Genomic DNA, 21793 nt, shown 5'->3' with positions numbered 1-21793 from the left:
GCCTCCAGACCATGCGCCCAATCCCTGGTGTCACAGAGCCCCTGCCTGGTCATTCTGCAAGTGGTCACAGCACCATTTGCTTCGCCACTTCCTGCTGACGGCATCTGAGCCAGGCACAACAGTATTTTTCCAGGGACACTCACTTTGTATTTTTCCTTTGAGAAAGTCGGGTGACTCCACAAGTAGGAAAAGACCCCCGCCCACTCCCATCCCCTCACGTCTGCTGTCCACCTGGGGCGCTGAGGCTATAGAGGGAAGAAGACAATGTAGCTTGTGTGTAGATTAAAAATGACTATGATTACTCATTGCTGGTAGAATAAAGCATTTCACTTCCTCCCCCAAATCATGGTATCTGTCACCCTGAGTTAAAGTTTCCTAGGAGAGCAGTGAGCTGCTCTTCATGATGTCACAGACCTCTCACCCATCCCCTGCGCTCTGCTGCTCTTTGTTTCCTTTCTTTTTTTTAATAAATACACTTATTTATTTTTGACTGTGTTGGGTCTTCGTTGCTGCACGTGGGCTTTCTCTAGCTGCGGCGAGCAGGGGCTACTCTTCATTCAGTGGGCGGGCTTCTCAGTGCAGTAGCTTCTCTTGTTGCAGAGCCCAGGCTCTAGGCATGCGGGCTTCAGTAGCTGTGGTACACGGGCTCACGAGTTGTGCCTCGAGGGCTCTAGAGCACAGGCTCAGTAGTTGTGGCGCACAGGCTTAGCTGCTCTGTGGCATGTGGGATCTTCCCGGAGCAGGGATGGAACCCGTGTCCCCTGCATTGGCAGGCGGATTCTTAACCACTGCGCCACCAGGGAAGCCCCTGCTCTTCGTTTCCTTGCAGGTGTCTCCATAAAGTGTGTGTTTTCTCATCCAGCACCATGTTCTTCCCTCGTCTCTTAAGGCACGTCCCACACGACTCTGCACACCTCCAGTCAGACATTATGAGCCAAAACCTTGGGCCAGAGCACCACACAAGCAGGAGCGAGAGGCCCCAGCAGAGTAAACCGCGCAGTCACGGAACAGAGGAGGCGCGGCAGAGCGCCTTCTGGATGCATGCAGCCCCCCACCCGCACCCCCGGCGGCGGCCGGGGCAGGAGCGTGCTCGGTACCGTCCTGCCCACAGCCTGAGACCCCGGGAACCGTGGGGACGTCCTCCAGGCGGCGATCGCGGAAGCTGGGACAAGCAATCAGCCCACTGCTATTTCTGAAGGCACCCAGTGTGGTTACTCAGTGAGCTGTAATTAAGCTCACCTATAATTTGATAAGTGGGGCAGCCTCCCATTTCACAGAGTAATTAAGTCTCACTGAGAGAGCCGCACAAGGAGTTTCCGGCCCCCAGCATCCCTTGAGGTTGGTCCCCATTCACAGCCTCTCTCTTCTAATGCATGACCATCCATGCTGAGGCCAGGACAGCCTCAGCCACAGCCTTGGGAAGACCTCCTGGCCCTGCTCTGTCTGCCTCAGGCCCTCCATCAGAGTCCAGGCCACTGGCAGATCGAGACGCAACGGACACACCTGCAGTGAGAGGCAGGCAAGGCTCGGCCCCCCTTTCCCCACTGCCCTGTGCAAAGCTGTGGGCTGGGAGTGTTAAATGCTTCACAAACGACATGGCCAGCCTCTGACTGACTGGTCCAGTCCAGCTCCAGGGCCCTGATGGAGAGACTGAGGCAGCCTGGGGGTAAAGGAAAGGGCCCTAGGGATGGAGGCCAGGCCTGGATTTCTGTCCTGGCTCTCCCACTTCCTGGCTCTGTGATCTTGGGCAAATCACTCCACCTCCCCAAGAGTCGGTTTCCTTATCTGTCAAGCGGAACAGAAGCCCTGCCTCATCCATGAGCCATTTATGAGGATGCAGATGAGAGATGATTCGGGAGCACGCTTAGCTGTGAGGGGACACGTGTGTGAGAAGCTGTCAGCATCTCAACAAATGTATTATAACCTGTCTCAAAGTGCTTGCTGCTTGAGGGGACTTAGGTGACCATTCAGGCTGGTGTGTGTCATCAAGAATGAGAGACGGGATAACCACAGCCGGAACCTTCTGTTCAGAGGAAGGAGTGTAGAAACCTTGTCCAATGAGGGACCTTGGCTCTTGAACCTACTTGGCCATTTCCAACCTACTGTTCTGAGCAGTTCTGGGTCATAGCCAAGTGTCAAAGTACTTAAGTCAGAGATGGTAGATTTCAGCTCCGTCTCTGCGTACATTTTCCCTAGCCCAGGAAATGCCATCTTAGGAAGTAAGGAGGTCCTTGTCCCTGGAGGGTTTCAAAGCCTGGCCAGCTGCCTGGAGGCTGGGAGCTATGCTTGAGGATGGCTGAGTCCCTTCTCCTTCTCTGAGGTCCCAGGGGTCCTGGCAGCCCTCCCAGCCCTAATCCCAGGCCCTGGGCCCTGACCAGTAGGTGCTCACCCTACACCTCTGAACCCACAAACCTCACCAACCACCTTCCTTAGTGCCTACACACACCACGATGGCCTTACATGCTCTGGGTTGGCTTGTTTGCTCTACATCAGCGCACTGGGTCCCCACAGCCATCCTCGTCCTGCATCCGCATCTGAGGATGCTCAAGCCTTGTGCTCATACAAACCTCGAGCTCTCTGAGGGCAGTCCGAGGTTTAGGTGTGGGTGTTCTTAGAGCATGCCTTCAGAAATGCCTAGGATGGGGCTGTGTGAGCCCAGGCCAGGCAGATTGCCTCCTGGAGGGTCACTGATGGACTCCTCTGGTACATAACTTCCCAGGCACAGCACCCAGAGCTTGGGGGAGGGAAGGAGGAGATGGGGGAGGGAAGGGGAGGTGGGGGAGGGAAAGAGGAGACGGGGGAGGGCAGGAGGAGATGGGGAGGGCAGGGGGAGATGGCTCCCGGGGCAGCCCTCCGTGGCTGTGCCGTGCACGTGCCTGCAGATCCTTCTCACTGTTACATAAGTGAGGTATTTTTTCCCCTCCTTATTTTAGATCGGGTGCCATCTGCCCTGCTTTTCATGCATCACTGGCTCTGGGCTGGAGGTTAGAGCCGCCTTGGCCACCCGGTTCTGTCCCTCGCTTGGTGAGAGACTGGGGTCGTCTGTTTCCGCACGAGCACAATGAGATAAGGACCCCCCCCCGCCTACCCCCGGGGCTGTGGGGGGGAGGGGAGGAGGGGCTGCGCCAGCTGTCCTCTGGAGCCCGGCTGCCGGACCCACGCCGCTGCCGGACCCACGCCGCGGGAGCCTCTGCGTGCTCAGGTCTGCTCCTGCACCAGAGGAACGGGGCACAGCTGTGCAGAGCCGGGCCCTGTTTGAAACACAGAAAGTGAGCAGGCCTCACAAGTGGGGAGTCTGGCAGACCCCCCCGCCCCACAGGGCCACTCCAAGAAGATCGCGGCAGGCAGGGCCGGCCCGTCACCTGCTTGCACAGCCCTCGGCCCCGGGTGGAATGATAAGCTCAGCAGGTGCTCTGTAACAAGGCGCTGTCGAGAGCATCTTGCAAAAAGCCCTCCCCCAGCCTCCGGCCATCAAGGGAGGGGCAGTGCGGCTGAAGGCACCGGTCCGTGGGTGCCCACAGACGGAGGTACTACTGGGCAGAGTCCCGGGTGCAAGCCCGGCCCAGCCCGCACCCCACTCCCACAGCACCAGGCTTTGTCTGCACGCGTCCCCTGCTCTCGCCCGAGGCCCCATCTGAGGGCCTGGACCCAGAGCCACTTGCTCAAGGTTACAGCCCCGGGGTGGAGGGCGGGTTTGGGGTGCAGGACCCTCCCCGCGTCGCACAGGCCTTGAGGAGGACCCACTGAGACAACGAATGCCTGGGTCCCGGCCCAGGGCCCCGTGTACTTGCCTGTTCACTGGGGCCCTGCCCTGCACAGTGGACCGGGACCTGCTGGGGGAGAGGGGATTATACTCCAAGGGGCCCAGGCCCACAGCTGCAGCCCTGAACAGACCACAGGCGATGCCTGCTTGGGCCTCACTGATGGAGCAAATCCTTCCAAGAGGAGGGTGCTGGAGACAACGCCCCCACCCGAGGCTGTGCCGCTGGACACCGTGAGTCCTCGGCAGCCCCCCCTGCCCCCCACGAGAAGGGGCCGCTCTGCTGACAGGCAGTGAGGGTCTAGGTGCCAGGCAACCCTGAGCCACCCACCTGGTTCCCAGGGCGCCTGAGGCCGCAGGGGGAGGTGATGGTGAACCGCACCACTCAGCAGACGCTCCTGCCGGCCCTGGATCTGCTCAGACCCACTGGGACGCGGGGTGAGTCACTTCCCCTCTCTCGGTCTCAGTTATGTCACCTACCCAGCGGGAACAAGCGCCTCTATTCTGCCCACCTCAGCTGTCTCTTATAGGGACCAAACCCAGACCTGTACCCAAGGAGGCTCTCAGCTGCGGAAGGTGAGTGAGGTTTTAATGAGCACTGAGATTATCTGGAGGGAAGCTGTCCTGGCGTTGCAGGCACGGGGATCAAAGGTAAACCGTGGGGTGCGCTGCAGGGCAGCCTAGCGTCCTGACTTACCGCGGAGGCCCCAGCAGAGGCAGCTGGCCCTCTCCAGTGCTGGGTGTACTGCGGACCCTGACCCAGAGCGCGTGCCCGTGACCTCCCTTTCCCGCCAGTTCCCAGGCACCCATGCACACGAGCAACCTCACGTGCTGCATACATTCTCCTTTGATAAAATAAAGCCTGGAAACAAAATCTCCCAAGATATACACATGAGATTCTGAAGGGCAAGCCTTGTGATTCAAAAAGCTCCTCTTGTTAGGTGAAGACAATGGCCATCGCGTGTCCCTCCCTGGCTCTGAAGGGTTTCGGTCTCCCTGACCACCCTGCCATCCACACAGGCTCTCTGGGCCTCAGCCTGCAGATGGGGAGCTGGGCATCCCTGGCTGACCACAGAGGGGACCAAGGGCCAAAAGACAGGCTGAATTTTCTCCTTGTGAGTCGCCCTCTTCCTTGGCACTGCCTGAGCCCTTTGGCCAGTTCCAGCGACCCAGGTTCTGCGTTCTCGTGCCACGATTAAGCCAGGCAGCTACTAGAAGAGCAGGAACATTGTTTCTAAAGGAGCCTTGTGTCTCTGTGCCTGGACCACTTCCAAGGTGGGGAATCTCCAACCCCTTGAGACCTCAGGCTTGGGTGGGAGCTCCCAAATCGGAGCGGAGACCACTCTGGCTGCAAAGGAGGCAGGGCACCCTCTAGTGGCAGGCCTGGCCCTTGCAGGGGGAGGCGGGAGGGCTGGTGTGATTTGCAGGGAGGGAACCCAGGACCCTGTCTCGAGGCCTGTAGCTACCTGGAGGCGGCTGTTGCCTGATTTTGGTCCAAACATGAAGGCTCTGGGCAACTGCAGGGATACCAGCCTCCAAACTCAAACCCAAGAAGTGGTAACACAGGCTGCTCATCAGTGACCTAGCTTAATTAAGCATAAGGCCATGGCAGGAAGGTCAGCCATCAGTGAAGGCCACAGAACAGGGGGCGGGTGTGTGTGTGTGTGTGTGTGTGTAAGCACCATGCGAGATAGACAGGGAACCTGGACCCACCCTGAGGGAGAAGATGCCACCGTGCCCATCCTCTGTATCACGGCTCCTGCCAAGAAGGTCCCATCAATATGGCCCCACCCCAGGCAACACCAAGCAGATCCAAACCAGAAACAAACAACCTCTTAGCCAATGAGCATCTCCACACAAGTCTGTCCCAAGACAGGCTGGAGAACTCTCAAATGGAAATCTCCAGAATGTGCCCACTCCGTCCACACAGCTCTGAATCACTGGCTGCAGGCTGCCCACAGCAGCACCGGGGACATGCAAAGAGGGCACATGGCACGTGTGGCTCAGGTGAGGGCACAGAGCTCACCACGGGACCCTCTGATCACTGGACCCAGAGCAGCCCCGGACATGAAATACGAAACGTCTCTACAGCAGTGGCAGGAACACATGACTTGGATCTTTGTATTTTATATAAAGCCGTATCAGCAAAATTGATTTATAAGCAATAATAGGGTAATTCACGTATCCCCTTTAAGCCAAAAATTCTACACCTATAAAAGAGAAAAAAAAACCTATTCTTTTCACTCATGAGGCTGATTTAAGGATCAAATGAGATAAATGTTTTGAATTGACGCTTTGGCTTTAAAATATAAAAGATTTGGGTTCTATTTGATAATAAATCTGTTGTTAATATAAAAATGTCTACCTGAAATCTTTGTGTAAAATCAACTGCAGAAAGACAGATGCCCCGTGTCCGCCCTGAGGGCTGGGGGCCCTGCCCACCCCTCTGCACGCCCGTGGAGAAGGGCTGAGCCATTCACAGGGCACACGCGCGGAGCGGGGCTCCCTGCTCCGGTTGACGCTCAGGCTGGCCGCGGTCCTCCTGGGCCGGGGGTAATCCACACGTGGGTCGTCAAGAGGCAGGGCGGCAAGCGCCTCCTCCCGCCTCCCTCCCCGCAGGGCTCCCGGCCAGAGGCCAGCGGCAAGGTCCTCAGCGCACGTAGATCCTGTCGGAGATGGCCGCCGGCAAGTGGGTCATGAGCTGCATTCGCAGCCAGCAGGAGTAGTCCATGGGGTGGTAGCGCGTGTAGGGCACGGCGGAGGTCAGGGCGTGCGCGACGGCGCGGACGACGGGGGACACGTCGGTGGAGCCGCTGCTGCAGTAGGCCTCCATGCTGGCGACCCTCTCGTCAAAGTACTTCCTGCCGTAGTCCCTGCGCACCACCTCGGGCAGCTCGTCCCACATCTTCCTGGCGATGGCCCGGATGCGCTCGGCACCGTAGAGGCTGGTGGCGGCGATGAAGTTGCCGGGCTCCACCACGCTGACCTTCACGCCCAGAGGGTGCATCTCGTGGCGCAGGCAGTCAGAGAAGGCCTCCACCCCGAACTTGGTGATGCAGTACGGAGAGCGGGCCACGCTGGCCATGCGGCCTAGCATGCTGCTGATGTTGACCACGCGGCCTGCGGAGGAAGACGGCACACGGCCTGCTCAGCGGGCACCGCCTGCAGAGGGCCTGGGGCCTGGCACGTTCTGGAGGCCTGGCCGAACCCGGTCTCCTGGCCCCCGACGCCTGTCTTGCGGCCGGTCGGCCTGGGGCTCAGCCTTCTGAACCACCCAGGGTCGGGCGCCCCTCTCGTTTACAGTGAAGGTCAGCTCAGGCCCGCACGCCAGCCTCAGCACCTCTGGCACTTCCTGGGTAGCTGGCTGTGCCCAGGCAGGACAGGTGAGGAGACATGAGTGAGAGGCAGGCCTGCATAGCAGGAGGGCACAGGTTATGAGCAACACACAACCAAGCTCTGTCTCGCCTGCCACATTCTCCTGTTGCCAATAACCTCAAATTGCTGTCACCTGGTCGGGCTCTGGTGCCAAGCAGGCAGGAGCGATGTTCTGAACCTGACTTCAGATCTAAGATTGCGGACAGAGTCTCAGACACCGGGAGAGAGTGGGGACCTGGAGAAGCTCTCCCACAGGCGCAGCCTGGGGTGCCAGGCGCTGACCACAGCCTCTCCCAGCCCTGGGGCAGTGGATGGAGGAGGAGCCCAGCCAGCCTGCCCGGTAAGCCCAGGCGGACCTGAGACCCACTCTCCCTGGTGTGCACCCAGGAAGTTCAGGCACAGCCCCACCTGGGCACTGTGGGGAGACACCTTTGAGAAAGCTCTAAGTTGGAAGTCGCTGAAGGGTTGGGGTTTTCTTCTAAAACCCTACAGCTGCTCTCTGGGTTCCCCCTGTCGTTGCTGGGACACTGGGATGGATGGAATCGTCCCCTTTTTGCCATAATTGTTTGCGACTGTGAGGCAGTGATGTCTTCGGTGGTTTGCCTACCCTTGGCTACCTAACATGGTTTGGGGGTTTTGTCCATTTTGCCAATTTCCAACCTTGATTATTACTATTTTCACCTACTACCATAATTGTCTCATTTTCTAACTATGGCAGTAGTAACCCACAGAGTGGATATACCAACACTTACTCAACCACAGCCCTGTCGATACCTGATGTGTACACACAGCTCTGTGCACAAGGGTGGTTATTTGTCCAGATTAGGTTCCCAGACTGGGATTACTGCTGTAATCTTTTAGTCTTGGGTGAAGACTGCGGACCTCTCGCCTGCTCTACTTTCTGAAAACCACACACCCGTCCTCCCAACTGTCCAGGGCGTCCCCGCTGGCCACCGTCCACAGGCCCCGGGTGGCCCTGGAGTCACGCGCTCGGCCCGCGAGGGCAGTGGATGCTGGGTCTGCTGAGACCTATTTCGATTCTGAGCAAAGATGAAAAGGTAGAGCAGGTCCAGGCAGCAGGAAGGAGGTCCCTTTCCAGCTCACCTTTGGCCCTCCGGATGAGGGGGAGAGAGGATTTTGTCACCCGCACTGTGCCCCAGAGGTTCACTTCCGCCACCTCCTTGTAGGTCTCCATGCTGGTGAACTCCACGTCTCCGAACATCGAGATGCCCGCGTTGTTCACCAGGCCCCACAAGCCTGGACAGGAGGGGACAGAACTGCGGTCATCACGGCGTTCAGCCTCAGGTGTCACCCATCAGCCTGCAGGCCATTCTCCTCCCCACTTTCATTCCTCTTCCCCGTAACTTCCCAGCTCTTGTCCAAGGCTCTCAGGACACATTCTAGAGTCACCCAGGAGTAACGGGAGATGCAGAGGCCTAAAGGGCTGGCTGTGACCCTCCCTTCAGTCTAGTGTCCAATTCTCAGCTCACTTCTGCCTGCAGCGACTCTCTGACCCTCCATGACCCAGCCCTGCCAGGTGCCCACAGCCTGGAGCTCCACCTCACCTCCCTCATTTCTACCCTATTCTCTCCAGTCTCACCCTGCACCCCGTGCCTGGGCACCTGTTTACTCCTTCCTGCCTCTGAGCCTTTGCTTGTATTCTCCCTCTTGCCAGAACCCAGAGGAACCTCAGGAGTCTTCCGGGCCAAGCCCTCTCTGGAGGACCCAGCATCCAAGGTCACACAGCAAGTTAGAGGTTCGGCCAAGCCCTGATGTCGGGTCGAGCCCCTGGTCTGGCTCCACTCTGAGACCTTCCCAACAACTGCTCCATCCTCTGTGAACCATTCGCTATCGGCTGGGTGTCCTGGGGTGAGCCCCCGAGACCTGGTAAGCTGTTCATCGATATGAACTGTGGACACACCTGGTCTTTGCAGGTAGAGAACACCCCTCAGCCTTGTGTGGTCCTACAGGGCTTAACACGAGGTCAGAGCAAACTCTCTGAGTGTACTTTGTGGCTGTTTCCTGTAAGGCCAGCTAAGGGACAGCTGGCTTTTACAGACTCAGAGAACGTGGGTGCTAGAAGGGCCACTGGACTTCCTTTAGTCTGGCAACTATTCTCGCAGCTAGGGAAAGGCCGCTTCAGTGTGACCAGTGAGGCAGCGCTGAAGCAAGGGACGTGGCAGTGCGGAGGCAGCCTCGTGCCGCAGGGCCCACTCTGGGCTGTCTGTCGGATGCCAGGCCTGGATGAGCTGGAGCCTGCGGACAGCCAGGCCCTGCCTCTTCGCTGTGGAAACCCTCAGGGTTGAGTCTCTCCTGGCCATGAGATGCTCCTTCCCGAGGTGCCGCCTCAGGGCAGAGCTGCCTCCCGCCTGTGGCCACCCTGGCCTGCTTCACTCCCCCCGTTCATCACGGAAATGAGTTTGTGTAAATGACAGAGTCATTGGTCTCTGGCTGCTTTCCTTCCGCGTGACCCAAATCAAAGCTTCGTCAGCGGACCCCCGGTGCCTTCTCCTTCAATGACGGAGAATTAAGGACGTTTATTAGAGGAAGGAAATTGCCAGTTTTACCAAAGCGCCCGTGAGGCTCTCCCCCCGCTCCCCACCCCCGCAGCTCTCACGGGTGACCTCACGGCGACACAGCCCCTGCCCCCCAACCCCCGCGGGCTTTCCCCTGGGAGGGGTCGCCCCTCCTCCTCCCAGGAGCGGCAGGAGGCCTCTCGCTAATGGTCACGGCTGACACGTCACCCTCCACCTTCCACACCATCACCCGTCCATCCCTCTCTCTTTTCTGTGCGACGTCCACTCTTCCCTCGCCCCTGGCTCCCTCCCTTCAACTCTGTACACATTAGATGCTCAACAGATGTTTGTCAGGTGAACGAGTGTCTGTAAATACCACGTCCCCGTATCCGAAAGAACTTTCTCTTAATCGTGCTAACCCCTCACACCCCTATCTGCTCTCCTTCCCTCCGTGGCCAGGCTTCTGAGACCACGAGCTGAACTCCAGTTTCCCACCTCCCTGCCGTTCTGGGTCCCAGCCCCACGCCGCTCCAGGGTGTCCAGGGCGCCACGTGCGAAGGACGCCTCCCCCACCCTGCACCACCGCCATCGTCACTGGCTTCACCCTCCCCCGTCCTGGCACAAGCACCCCTCGTGGTTCCTGACCCTCAGCCCTCCCTTGGCACTAATGACACCCAGGCGTCTCCTCCATCCTCCCTGTGCCCCAGCGTCCTGCCCTGGAGCACCTTCCCTCCAGTGACGCTCAGTGCTCAGGCGGCCTCGTCTTCTTCATGTTCATGGAAATCCCCAGCTGCTCTGTGTTTGATTCATACGGGACCGTATCACGTGATATGAAATACACAGTCCTCTTATCCACCTAAAAATTAAGTACACCTGACATTGATAACAAAAAAAGTTTAACTGAACTTGACCTGTGGAAGCACAGGGCTCCTGGACCACAGCTCTGACGACATGACAGGTAGCAACCGTCCGTGGACCCAGCAGCTTCCTGGAATCCTCAGCCAACACTCTGAACAAACTCATGACACTCCCGCTGGTCTGGTGACCACGGTTTTCCTGCCACAGCCCCAGCACCACCTCCGAGGAACTGCTCCCACAGACCCCTCGGGAGTCACGGCTCTCTCCCAACCCCACCTGCTCCTCCAGAGGGTCGCTTGCACCCGCGTGTCCCACAGGTCCCCAGCGCACCCTAACCAACCAACACGCTCAGTGCCCAGGGGCCCGAGCCTGCCCCTCTTCTTCGCTAATCGTTTCACTGTCACCTCCGACGCCTCCAGCCCCTCCGTTTCTCCCGCGTCTAATGAGTCACCAGTACCTTTAAAACGACTGAGAGAGACCAAAGGACAGCTGTCAGGCCCTGAACTAGGCACTCTGTATCCAGGCATTCACCTGACCCTCACAAGCAACCTATGAAGAAGATAACGCAATTGTCCCACCTCTGGACGAGGCAACGGCGGCTCAGAGAGGCGAAGCACCTTGCCCAGGGTCGTGCAGCTCACCGGCGGGCAGGACAGCACGAGGACCCAGAGCCGTGTGAGGACACAGGCCCCGCGCTTAACTGCGTGCTGCTGCTGTCGGCTTCCTTCGCTGCGTCACTGGGGTCGGTGTCCTCCTTCCTGTGTCCACAGCAACGGTCTGGACCCTCGCTGCCTGGAGAAGCCCTCCCAGGTCTCCCCGTGGCCGTCCCTCTCCTCCTCCTCCACCCTGATCCGACGCCCTCCGCCAGGCTCTCCTCCCCGGTCAGCAGCTTCCTGCTGCGCTGCTTCCCTTCCCGAGCGGGGCGTGGGGGGCCTCCTTGCCCAGGCCCCCCCCACGCCCCCACGGACTCTGCCCTCTCTGGACCTGAGCAGCCCGCCAGCCCTCTGACATCAAGGCCCCGCCTGCCCCCGCTGCTCCCTGGCTCCGCTCAGCAACCCCGCCCTCCGTCTGAGAGCAGCTTTGGTTGAAATGCTCCCGAATGGTTGGCTCAAGGTATGAGCCTCGCAGGTGGGCGAGCTGAGCCCCACGCGGGTGAAGGTACAAGCCCCAGCGCACAATACTGGTAAGAGGCTAAGCCCAGAGTAACTCCAGTCTTCTCACACCCAGACCAAGCCTGCCCAGGTGTAGGGTCTTCCCTGCCCATGGCACAACGTCCCCAGGGCTATCACCGATGCTCGCGGGTCCCGCTGTGAAGCCGCTGACTTCCACGCGGCTGGGGCCCCGCTACAAACTCTCCTGCTGGATCATACCCTTCTGGGTGCTCAGCGCGCTACCACGTGTACAGGAGGCACTCCACACATGTGTAGCGAATGTGAGATAAGGGATGCTTTCAAGGTCAGGCCATGCCCACAGCCTGCCGGTCGGCCCACTCACTCAGCTGTGCCCTGCAGTGGGGGAGGAGAGGGCTGGTCACCGCTCTGGACGTCCAGTCCCTCAGAGCCCTGCTGGGAGCAAAGGGGCTGGTGGCAGGCTCTGATCCGGCAGTCCCCGCCATCGCACTGCCGCGCTGGCTCCCCTGGCTTTGGCAGCAACTGTGCCTCAGAGCCAGGGTGAAGGGCACCAAACGCGCCATCAAAACGTGCCCTCCATGCGGGGGCGGGGGGGGTGGGGAGAGTGGACGTGTCTCCTGGAAGGTTCCTCCCAGGGTGGATGGGTGGGGCATGAGTCAAAAGCCCTGGCTTCGTGAAGGCATCTGGTCTGAAAGCTCGGGGAGGGTGCCAGCTGGAGGTCAAAGACAGTTTTGCCCGAGAAGGGGGGAGTTTACACTGTTTCACCAGGAAAGAGTCCGTCCGTGGGGGGGGGTGGGGGGGTGGAGGGCAGGAAGGGAAGGGAAGGAAAGGGAGAGAGAGACCTGCGCAGCCAAGTACCTGACGGATTTATGTTCTGTTTCAGACCTAAAAATCTTCAAATCTTTTCCCCAGGAAGTGCCGTCTTGGTTAAGTAAGGTCATGGTGAGTGGTTTAACTACCCTTGCGGGAATGCGTCGTGTGGAGAAAAGCAGCCGGGAAAGGGAAAGGCTGGTATGTCAGGGGGGTGCGAGGGTTTGAGCCCAGTCCAAGGACGGGGTTGAGGGCCTCCCCCTGCAGCCCGGGGTCCTCCCCGCCCTGCCCCATTAGGCTAACTGGCCAGACCAGTACAGGGAACGGAGGTGACTCTGCCCTGGTGTCAGAGGACAAGGACCAGGGTCCTGAGCAGCCCCCCGCGCAGCCCCGTTCTGCGCTCAGGTCTACGCGGACGATTCCTTCCACGGCCACTGCAGTCACCAGAAACCACAGGCTGTGATGACGTGGCTGTACGGTGCCGAGTGCAGCTGTCTTCCAGCCTGACCGTTTATGAAGGCGGCCCAGGGAGGAGGACTTACCACCGGGGAGGGGGAAGCAGGCTGTGCCTTCCGAGCGGGCGATCATCCCCGTGGGACCCGTCCTGCCCTTCCTTAATGGGGCAGGAGTCCTGGCTCTGCCTGGGAATTACTAAACAGATGTTCAGCGCGTTCAGGAACTCACAGGCCTCTCCCCAGAGTCCCGCAGTGGGGGTGGGGGTGGCACTGGGCTGACAAGGTGATGCACGGGTGACAGCTTCTCTGACAGCTGCACAGCACAGGAGCCCCTGGGGTGGCTGCTGAGGGATGATGGCATCTCCACCTGACTGGAAAATGCCCAGCAGAGTGGCCAGCACAGGCCGTGGTCACCCCACCAGTCTCCCTCCTCCCCACCAGCGACTGATGTCACCACTCAGGAGAACTGCCCCCACCCCATTCTATGGGAGAGCAGACAGCTCAATGAGGCATACCCTTTTCGCCTGGGCTATCAGGAAGCTCAAAGGTAAATGTCCTGGATGAAGCGAGTGACCCAGGATGCAGCGCCGTCACTGCTGTGTTCTGTGTCCCCTCCCCTCTGCTGTGTAACAGAGCCCCTCCCACCAAGGTCCTCCATGGGCTGAAATTGGAGGGCACTTGAGTTCTTATGTTCTGGAATTTTCTGTATGTGACCCTGTTGGCTACTGGCCCCCAAACTTTCCGCTCCCTTAGTTTCTGGGGCACCGCACCCAACCCCTCTGACAGTCGTCTTTTCCTTCTCTGGCCCCTAATTGCTTCTGTTCCCCAGGAGTCCCTCCTTGCACCTCCCCCACTCCGCGTCTCACTTGCAACCTGCACACCTGATCTCCAGCTCACACACTTCCCGGGGGGCGGGGGGCATGGGCCCTGGAGCATCTCCCAGCCCCTGGCCTGCTCCTCCAGGGAGGGCACCGGGTGTCCAGGACAGAGACCCCTCGCCTCTCCCTCACCCCACACGCAGCGGTCACCACGTCCAGCTGACCTCGTCCTCAGTGTCCCTAGAGTCTGACCCCTCCTATTCCCCAGCGCTCACAGCCCTCCTCCAGGCGGCTCACACTCACGCTGCCCCTTAAAGCCACCCTCCGCGCTGCCACCACGGTTCCCAGAGCGAGCCTTACAAGTCCGACCAGGTCGTTCCCCACAGCAAGCCCCCTCCAGTGGCTCCCACTGCCCTCAAGACAGTGGCCGCGCCCCTTCGCCGGGACGCCAGGCCCTGGACCCCGCTCTCCCCACCGCATTTGCGGCCAACGCGCCCACCAGAGCTGGCCCGACCCACTGCCCCAGCACAGCCCGTGTGCCCCACACCGTCGCTCACGCTCCCCTCCCCCTGGGATGCCCCTCCCGCGCTCTGCCCAGCTGCCCTGGCTGACTCGTCCCCCAGCTGCCCTGGCTGACCCGTCCCCCAGCCCGCCCCAAGACCGGGCTACATCCCTCCGTCCTGTGCTGCCCGCCCAGAGTGGGCGAGGACATCATCCAGGTCAGCCCCGCAAAGAAGTGTGAGATCCCTGGGGTCAGGGACCGTGTCTTGGCCACCTCTGTGTCCCCACCATCAGCCCAGCACCTGGCCCAGAGCAGGCGCTCAATGCGCCCTGGCTGGACTGACCCGCGTGGCCCGCGCAGTGTGACATTTAACCCACCGCCTCCCTGCTGTGCGGGAGGAAGAGCACAAGCAGTGGAGAAGCTGCCTCTCAGCAAAGCTGTCAGCAAAGGGAAGGGGGTGTTTGGGGACGGCCCCTCGGAACTGCCCAGGTGCTGCGCCTACTGCCCACGGTGCCCCTACCTTTCTCAGGGTCCTCCAGGCTCGAGCGGATGACCTCCACCGCTTTATCCACCTCTTCGCTTTTGCAGACGTTGAGCTGGATGGTTCTTAATCGATCACTCTTCAAGCTGTCCAGCTCCTTGACCCCGTCGCCCCCTTTGTCCTGGGGAGGAGAGAGGAGCTGCTTCACCCGCCTCCTTCCCACCCTGCCCCTGGGGTGAGGGCCAGGACCGAGGCAGGGCACGGCCCCAAGGCCCAGCCAAAGCCCAGGGCTTACTAACAGCCGCAGGTGGTGGTCTTCGGAGGCCCACCTGGGCCCGCTCCACCAGCAGCTGGCTCTCGTCAACCCCTGAGAACTGACGACACATCAGGCACCAAACTTTAGTGCCGCAGACACAAGCCCCCAAAGCCTCACTGGCAGGACGCTTTCTCTAGGCAGATGCTGCAAACCCGGTGCCTACTGAGGCCAGGCACGTGGGGATCAGACAACGGGGAGGGGCGCCGCAGGAATGGAGCGCGTGCCTCGCCTCTCTCCCCCGCCAGCTGCCGTCCCTGTGGGTCTGTACGCCCAGGCTCGTCAGATGTTTAGATTTCTAAGCTAGCAGTTAGGATCCCCTCATGTTTTAAGTCTTGGCAAGTTACACTTAAAAAAAAAAAAAAAACCCCACTACATGGGCCAAAGCATGTCCACAGCCACATGTGACCAGCCGGCTGCCCGTCTGTCACCTCTGTTCTAAGCCAAGAGCCAGTCACCACCAGGATGACAGACACCAGAGCCAGGTTCTAATTCCAGTCCGGTACTCACCAGACTCTGCGCACTCGGGTGCATCCCTTAAGAGGTGCCCAGTCTTTCCAGCCGCAGTTGGAAGGACGGGCACGGCCACCTGTCCTGACCTGCTCAGATTAATGGAATGATGAAACTGGTTGTTTTAAAAACCTGTTATATGACAAAGCACGATGCAAGTTCAGGTATTATTAAACAGGAGAAAAGTGTCACTCACTCAGCGAACATTTCTTGGGCCTCTATCATGTTCCAGCACCGGTGCTAAGAACAGAGACGTGAAAATACACAACTCAGCCTCTGTTCTCCAAGAGCCACACTTTAGGGAAGGAGGCAGATGGGTGAGCAACAATACGGCACAACTCTGCTGTACGGAAGCTTGAGGGAGGCGGGGCGGGCAGGGAAGGCCCTCCCGAGGCGGCGCCAGCTGAGGACATTAACCAGAGGTGGCCCGAGGACGGGGCACGTCGGGAAGAGGGGCACGACGGTCCTGCCGTACGCTGAGGCAGGCAGAGCAGAGGCAGAGGAAGCGGTGAGCCAGGAGGCTGGAGAGGGCGCGCAGGGGTCTGCTCAGGGGCTGGAGGGTGTGAATAGACTGGACGTCATTTGTTGTTTTCTGTGCTTCACACTGTGCTACGCATTTAACATGCACTTTCTCATCAGTCCTCACATCCTGAGCAGGCTGTATTACCATATTTCCCGTAGTCTGTGATACATTTTTTTCACCACAGGGGTGAGTTACAATCAATGTGAAAATTAAACACCGTCCGTCGTCATTTAATTGGCAGTGACTTCTCTCAGTGGTCCGTGGAACAGTGATGCATCTCACGAGAGGACAGGAGTCGCTGCCAGAGGATGAAGGGATGGAGAAATGCCGACTCGCAGCCGAGGGCTTGCCTGGGCTCCATCCGGTACTGAAACAAATACCCCCAGCAAGGCCAGGGCGGAAAGCATGAGGGTGGTCGGCACACACGAGGGGGGCAAAGTTCTCCACAGGTAGGGCTGAGGGTCAGTGGTCTGGACCAGGAGGACCCTAATCCCAGGCCTGTGGGACCAACATCATACAATGTCAGAGGGACAGAGGAGAGAATAGTGGAGGGCCTGTGTCACGTTGGACCAGCAGCGCTGGAGATAACCACTTTGGAGAGAAGACTTGGGAGAACATGATGGTGAGGGGGCCAACTTGTCCTATGCAGCCCAGAACACAGAACCAGGACCAAGAAGTCAAATTCAGCTCGAAATGAGGTGTGACTCTCACGGTCTGAAGATAGACCGCCCTGAAGCTGTTCACACATTGGGGGTGGTCGTGGGTTCCGGATGGGATGGGGAACACGGCACGGAGAAAACCCACGCATCAGGCTGCATGTCAGGCTGACCCCGCTCTACTATCTCTTCCCCCCCTACACGGCCATCTTCTCCGGGGAGCCTCCCTAGTGGCCCTGGAAGAAGCTACATGCTGTGGCACCAGGAACGCCCGCCGCACCCAGAGTCACTTCTGCACAGGGCAGCCAGGTGTGAGGCTCAGTGAGTCCACGCTGAACCCCCCGAGGTGCCGGCCTTCCCAAACGGCCTGGAGCTGCTGCTGTCCCCACGGAGAGCTCCTGCAGGGAATTCTCCGGACCCCACCTTCAGGTGCAGAGGCTGGAGGGGCCGCTGCCCACGGACGCCTCTCTTTCCCACGGACAGCGCGCGGGCGTTAGGGAAACACATATCTTGTTTCCATTCCGTCTCTGTGTTGTGGTTCCTCACACGCCCCTCAGGGCAGAGCCCGTGTGGCCTGAGTCTCCAGGGGGTGCTGGCGTCCCCTCCAACAGCATGCGTTCCAGCCGCACGCGCGACAGCTGAGGGTCCTTTCCTCCCCCGGACTTTGTTAGCCCCGCGGCCAGCCGGCAGCAGCTGGCGGCCCCCCACCCGACCTCTCCTGTGCCTGCAGCCAGCATCACGGCCCCACCGCAGACCTCTCCTGTGCCTGCAGCCAGCATCACGGCCCCCACCCCAGACCTCTCCTGTGCCTGCAGCCAGCATCACGGCTCCCGGGGGAAGCCCCTCCCTCTGGGCCAGGCTGCCGGCAGGAACTCAGTTTGGCAGCTTGGCAGCTTAGAACCTTCTCACGGAGGAAACCCGGGGTTAATCTCACGGCCCCCAGCTCCAGGCTCAGCCGTCAGGCCCCCGGAGAGAAACCCCAGCCCCCCACCCTCTCCTGACAGACCTCCCAGAAGTCCGCACCCGCCTCCGAGCAGCCTGCCTGTCCCGCTGTCCGGCTCCCAGCTGTCCGCTTGCCGCCAGCCGTCCAGAGGAAGCCTTCCCCCGCCGCCCGCCGCCCGCAGGCCATGGCAGTCTGTCCCCTCCGGGTCCGCCTGTCCTGGGGCCCAGGCTGCCCTGCCCGGGCCACACCGCCCCCCAGTGCCCCGGTTCTGCCTCTGTCCGCATCTGTCTTGCGGCTCAGGAACACCATTCAGTCCTGCTGTGTCGGCGCCTGTGTGACCGGTGCATCGATGAACCCACGTCTCTCACGGTCCCTGTAAACGTCATCTGTAAGAGACGTTTCCACCCCTGGATGAAATTTCAGGCAAGTCTTGTAGCTTTTCCACTCATTCTCAGACAACAGAGAACTTCCTTGTTTTGGCAGAGTCCAGCCTGGCGTGAATACCCGAACTCTCAAACTTGTACCCAGTTCAGAGCCTGCCCCGACCCAGGCCTAGCGGGGTGTGGTAAGCGGGAGTGGGGTGCCCGGTAGCAGGGCTGCAGGCTGGCTTCCTCACTACTTTCTAGCTCGTCCTCCTCTCCTTTTCCTTCATCTCTGACCCTCCCAGGCTTGGATGCGGGGGCTGCCCGATGAAAGGGCAAGACCAGAGTCTCCTGAGGGTAGTGTCACTGTTGCCTGCTCTTGGGGCCCTGGGACGGCAGATGCACAAGAGCTGGTCCTCCCTTCCTGGCTTCCACAGAGATCCCTCCACTGGACCGTTCCCTCCTCCACCTGGGCATCTCCTCCCTCAGCCTGGGCTTCAGCGGGACACGCCTCTGGCTGGAGTCCCACGCACCCTCCCAGCAGTCTCTCTGAGCAGGTGCCCTTAAGATGGCTCCAGGCAGCTCTCCCACTGTCCACATCAGTTCCAGGCAGCCGTGTCCTGCCTGGGTAAAAGGACAGCCCTCTCTCCAGGGGCTCTCTTTGCTCTTTTTCCAGATGAGCCACTCCAGACTCATTTGGGGGCTTTTAGACTTCTTTTGGCAAACATTAACACACCATTTTGTGACCTGCAAACTCCAAGGCACAACAGGTAAGCTCTCCAAGTAAGCTCTGTTGAATCCCATCTCATTTTACCTGAAACCAGAGGGAAAACATCACAGTACACCAACTACCCTCTCCCACATGTCGATCTCTTCTACCTGAATTTACTACAGCATCGAGGCAGGTCATGGGCTAATCCTGGCAGAAAGGTTTCACAGTCTCTCAGCATTTATTGTCAGGCAGTCTAGCACCTCAAGGCAGAACCTGAGGACACTCGGCAGATGTTATATGTGAGCATCTATCACACGTATTAGAAACGTGGTGACGAGAGGAGCAAGTGTGGGGTGTTGTCATATCACACGATGAGCCGAAGGAGGAGTCAGCAAAGGAGATGGAGAAAAACCAAGAGCACAGGATGTCCCCGACGTCAAGAAACAAAGTGTTACAAGCAAGACCGGTGTGTTTGGTCAAAGGTGCTGAGGTTGAGTATGACAATGGTCTGAGAAGTAGCCAATGGATCTGACAAAATAGGGGCTGTTGGCATCCTTGATAAAAAGCCGTGTCAGAGGCCTTCACAGCCCCTCCTGGTCTGGTCCTGCCTTCCTTTCTCAGTGTCCTCTTCCTCCACAAGGGCACTGGGCCTCAGCTACCTCAAACTACTGGTGGTGCCTAGATATGCCACCTCCACCCATCACAGGGAATTCCTGTTCATCCTTCCAGATGGTGATGAAATGCCACCTTGGCCCACCAAGCCTTCCCTGCACTCCCAGAGAGAGGCAATCCGTTCCTTCTCTGATACAGATCTTCCCACTACCACCCCCCGTGCTCATTCACACCACGTGCCTCTCACGTCACGGGGCTTCAGCCACAGCGGCCTCCTGCTGTCTCTCCAGCCCCCCAGGCACACACCCTCCTTGGGGGTTTGGCTCGGCAGTCCCCTTTCCCACACACCTGCAGGACTCGCTCTCTCTCCTCCTTCCAATGTCACCTCCTCGGCGAAGTCTTTCCTCCCTCTGAAACCGAGCACCCCCTCCACCACATTCACCCGCCATCTTCTTTTCCTGCTTCATTTTCCTCCATAGCTTTTATTATCCCACAGAGAAGCAATTTACTTACTTACCATGTTCCTTGTCTACCTGCTCCCCCCGTATAAGCTCCACTGGGCAAGAACGTGTCAGTGAACTGGCACATGGTGTAGCTCCAGCAGAGAATGCTGTCGGCTCACCGTAGGTGCTCAATAAATATTTTTCGATGAATAAACAAATAAACCAAGTGGTAGGAGCAGAAGCCTCATCTAAGCAGGCTGGGGGTAAAAATGGAAAGTAAGTGAAAATATCGAGCACAAGCAACCCTCTGGGGATGCTTTTCTACAAATGGAAGCGGAGACATGCGGTAGTAGCAGCACACACAGGAAGGGAAGTGGTGTCATGGGGGGGGTGTGCACACACGCGTGCACGTGCACACGTGTGCATGGACCGCAACGATCTGGCAGAGAGTGAGGGGTTAAGGATACGGGAGGTCGGACACGTCTGTCTGGTGGAGCCAAGTCTAAGGATACGGGAGGTCGGACACGTCTGTCTGGTGGAGCCCAGTCCTTGAGCTGGCCGGAGGCACTAAGACCTCAGACACAAGAGGAGGGGGGACTAAATAAGAGCAGACGGAGTGTTTGGCAGACGCAGCCAGAATCCATCACGTGCCTTAACCCCTCAGGACCAGGCTGCACGACGACTCCCGTTTTCAGCTCCTGCAGCACTTTACCCACAGTCCCCAGCGGCTCGGGTCATTTTCTGGTTCGCGTGACTACTTCAAACCGCTAGTGACTTCTGCCCCTCTAGCTCTTAACCAGGAAAGACAGACCACGACACCACAGGCGTCAAGAGGCAGACACCACCAGACACACCCTGGCGGTGATCTTGCCTGGCATTCTCTTCACAATACCTGTCAGCAGCTCACAGAATCACGGCGGCAGGACCGGAAGGACCTAAGACCTCCCAGTCCGACCCTCTCACTATCCGTAAGGGCGGACTGGGGCTCAGGGAGCGGAAGTGCCTGCCCAGCTCCCAGGTCGGTGGCTGACCAGGGACGAGCACCCAAGGCCCTGCCCCCCTCTCGAGAGCCCCCGGCAGCACGACGTCCGGGTGTGCCCCCAGCCTTTGTCGCTGGACAGGCCAGCACCACGGTCCAGGCGCTGAACGTGTGGACGGGGAACTTTAAAGGAACAAAACGTTTTGAGGCATCATGACTCCTGCCAGGACCTGTTAAGGCAGGTGCACCTTACGCAGAGAACCAGCCCTAAGCATGGCCACACCCATTTCCTCCCAAATCCCTTCACCATGAGAGGGAGTAGGCATTGGTATAGCTTTTGAAGGGAGCACTTTAGCGGATTTGCATAAATTCTAAAATATGCATGCCTTTCCACCTAGCACTCTCACATCTAGAAATTTTTCCAAAGAATTACTAATGGAAGCCCACAAAAATAGGTGCAAGACGACTCACGGTGGCTCAGTTTACGATAACAAAAGTAAGAAATAAAGTGCACAGATGAATTGCAGTTACTTTGGGGCAAGAGACTGAAATGAAAAGACTTCATTTTTTTACACTATACACTTCTGTATTGTTTGAATCTATTAGGAATATGTACAGCTTTCATAATTCAAAAGGAGTAAAAGTTAAAAGGACAAATAAACTCTTCTCTGACCTAGAAATATGTTCAGACCACGACAATGAAAATTAGTTTATTATTTGCACTTGTCTATATCATTGAAATTTTTACATTGAACAGATATTGTTTTATAGATATTAAACCTAGTTAAAAGAAAAAATTCCTTCCCAGGGTTCCTACTGCCTGCAAAACAAAGAAAAATGTCTCATCCACTGAGCAGAGACAGGAAGCTGTCCTGAATACCCATTCTTCCCTTCTTCTATAGCAGTAAAACCCCCGACTTCAAGCAGGGTGCGTATTGTTTCAGAATACCGACTACAACTGCCGGCATCCCCAGCAGCCAGGCAGGCCATATGACTAAGCTCTGGCCAACAGAGCGAGAGCACGAGTGCCATATG

The 21793-nt window shown here is 58.5% G+C and overlaps 1 protein-coding gene across 3 annotated transcripts in view; it reads right to left on the bottom strand.

The window, feature by feature from the left end:
* Window positions 1-6054: 6054 nt before the first annotated feature.
* Window positions 6055-21793, bottom strand: part of BDH1 (3-hydroxybutyrate dehydrogenase 1) — a 37332-nt gene continuing 21593 nt past the window's right edge. For all 3 annotated transcript variants that reach the window (XM_057737883.1, XM_057737882.1, XM_057737881.1), the window contains exons 5-7: window positions 14745-14886; window positions 8240-8392; window positions 6055-6880 (exon numbers count right to left, since the gene is read on the bottom strand). In XM_057737883.1, the coding sequence (XP_057593866.1) occupies window positions 6411-6880; window positions 8240-8392; window positions 14745-14886 (765 nt within the window). In that variant the 3' untranslated portion in view covers window positions 6055-6410. The remainder of the gene's footprint in view (window positions 6881-8239; window positions 8393-14744; window positions 14887-21793) is intronic.

The sequence above is a fragment of the Hippopotamus amphibius genome, chromosome 6 (genome assembly GCF_030028045.1).
Source record: "Hippopotamus amphibius kiboko isolate mHipAmp2 chromosome 6, mHipAmp2.hap2, whole genome shotgun sequence".
Taxonomy (NCBI): Eukaryota; Metazoa; Chordata; class Mammalia; order Artiodactyla; family Hippopotamidae; genus Hippopotamus; species Hippopotamus amphibius.
This window is presented reverse-complemented; position numbering and strand designations above follow the sequence as displayed.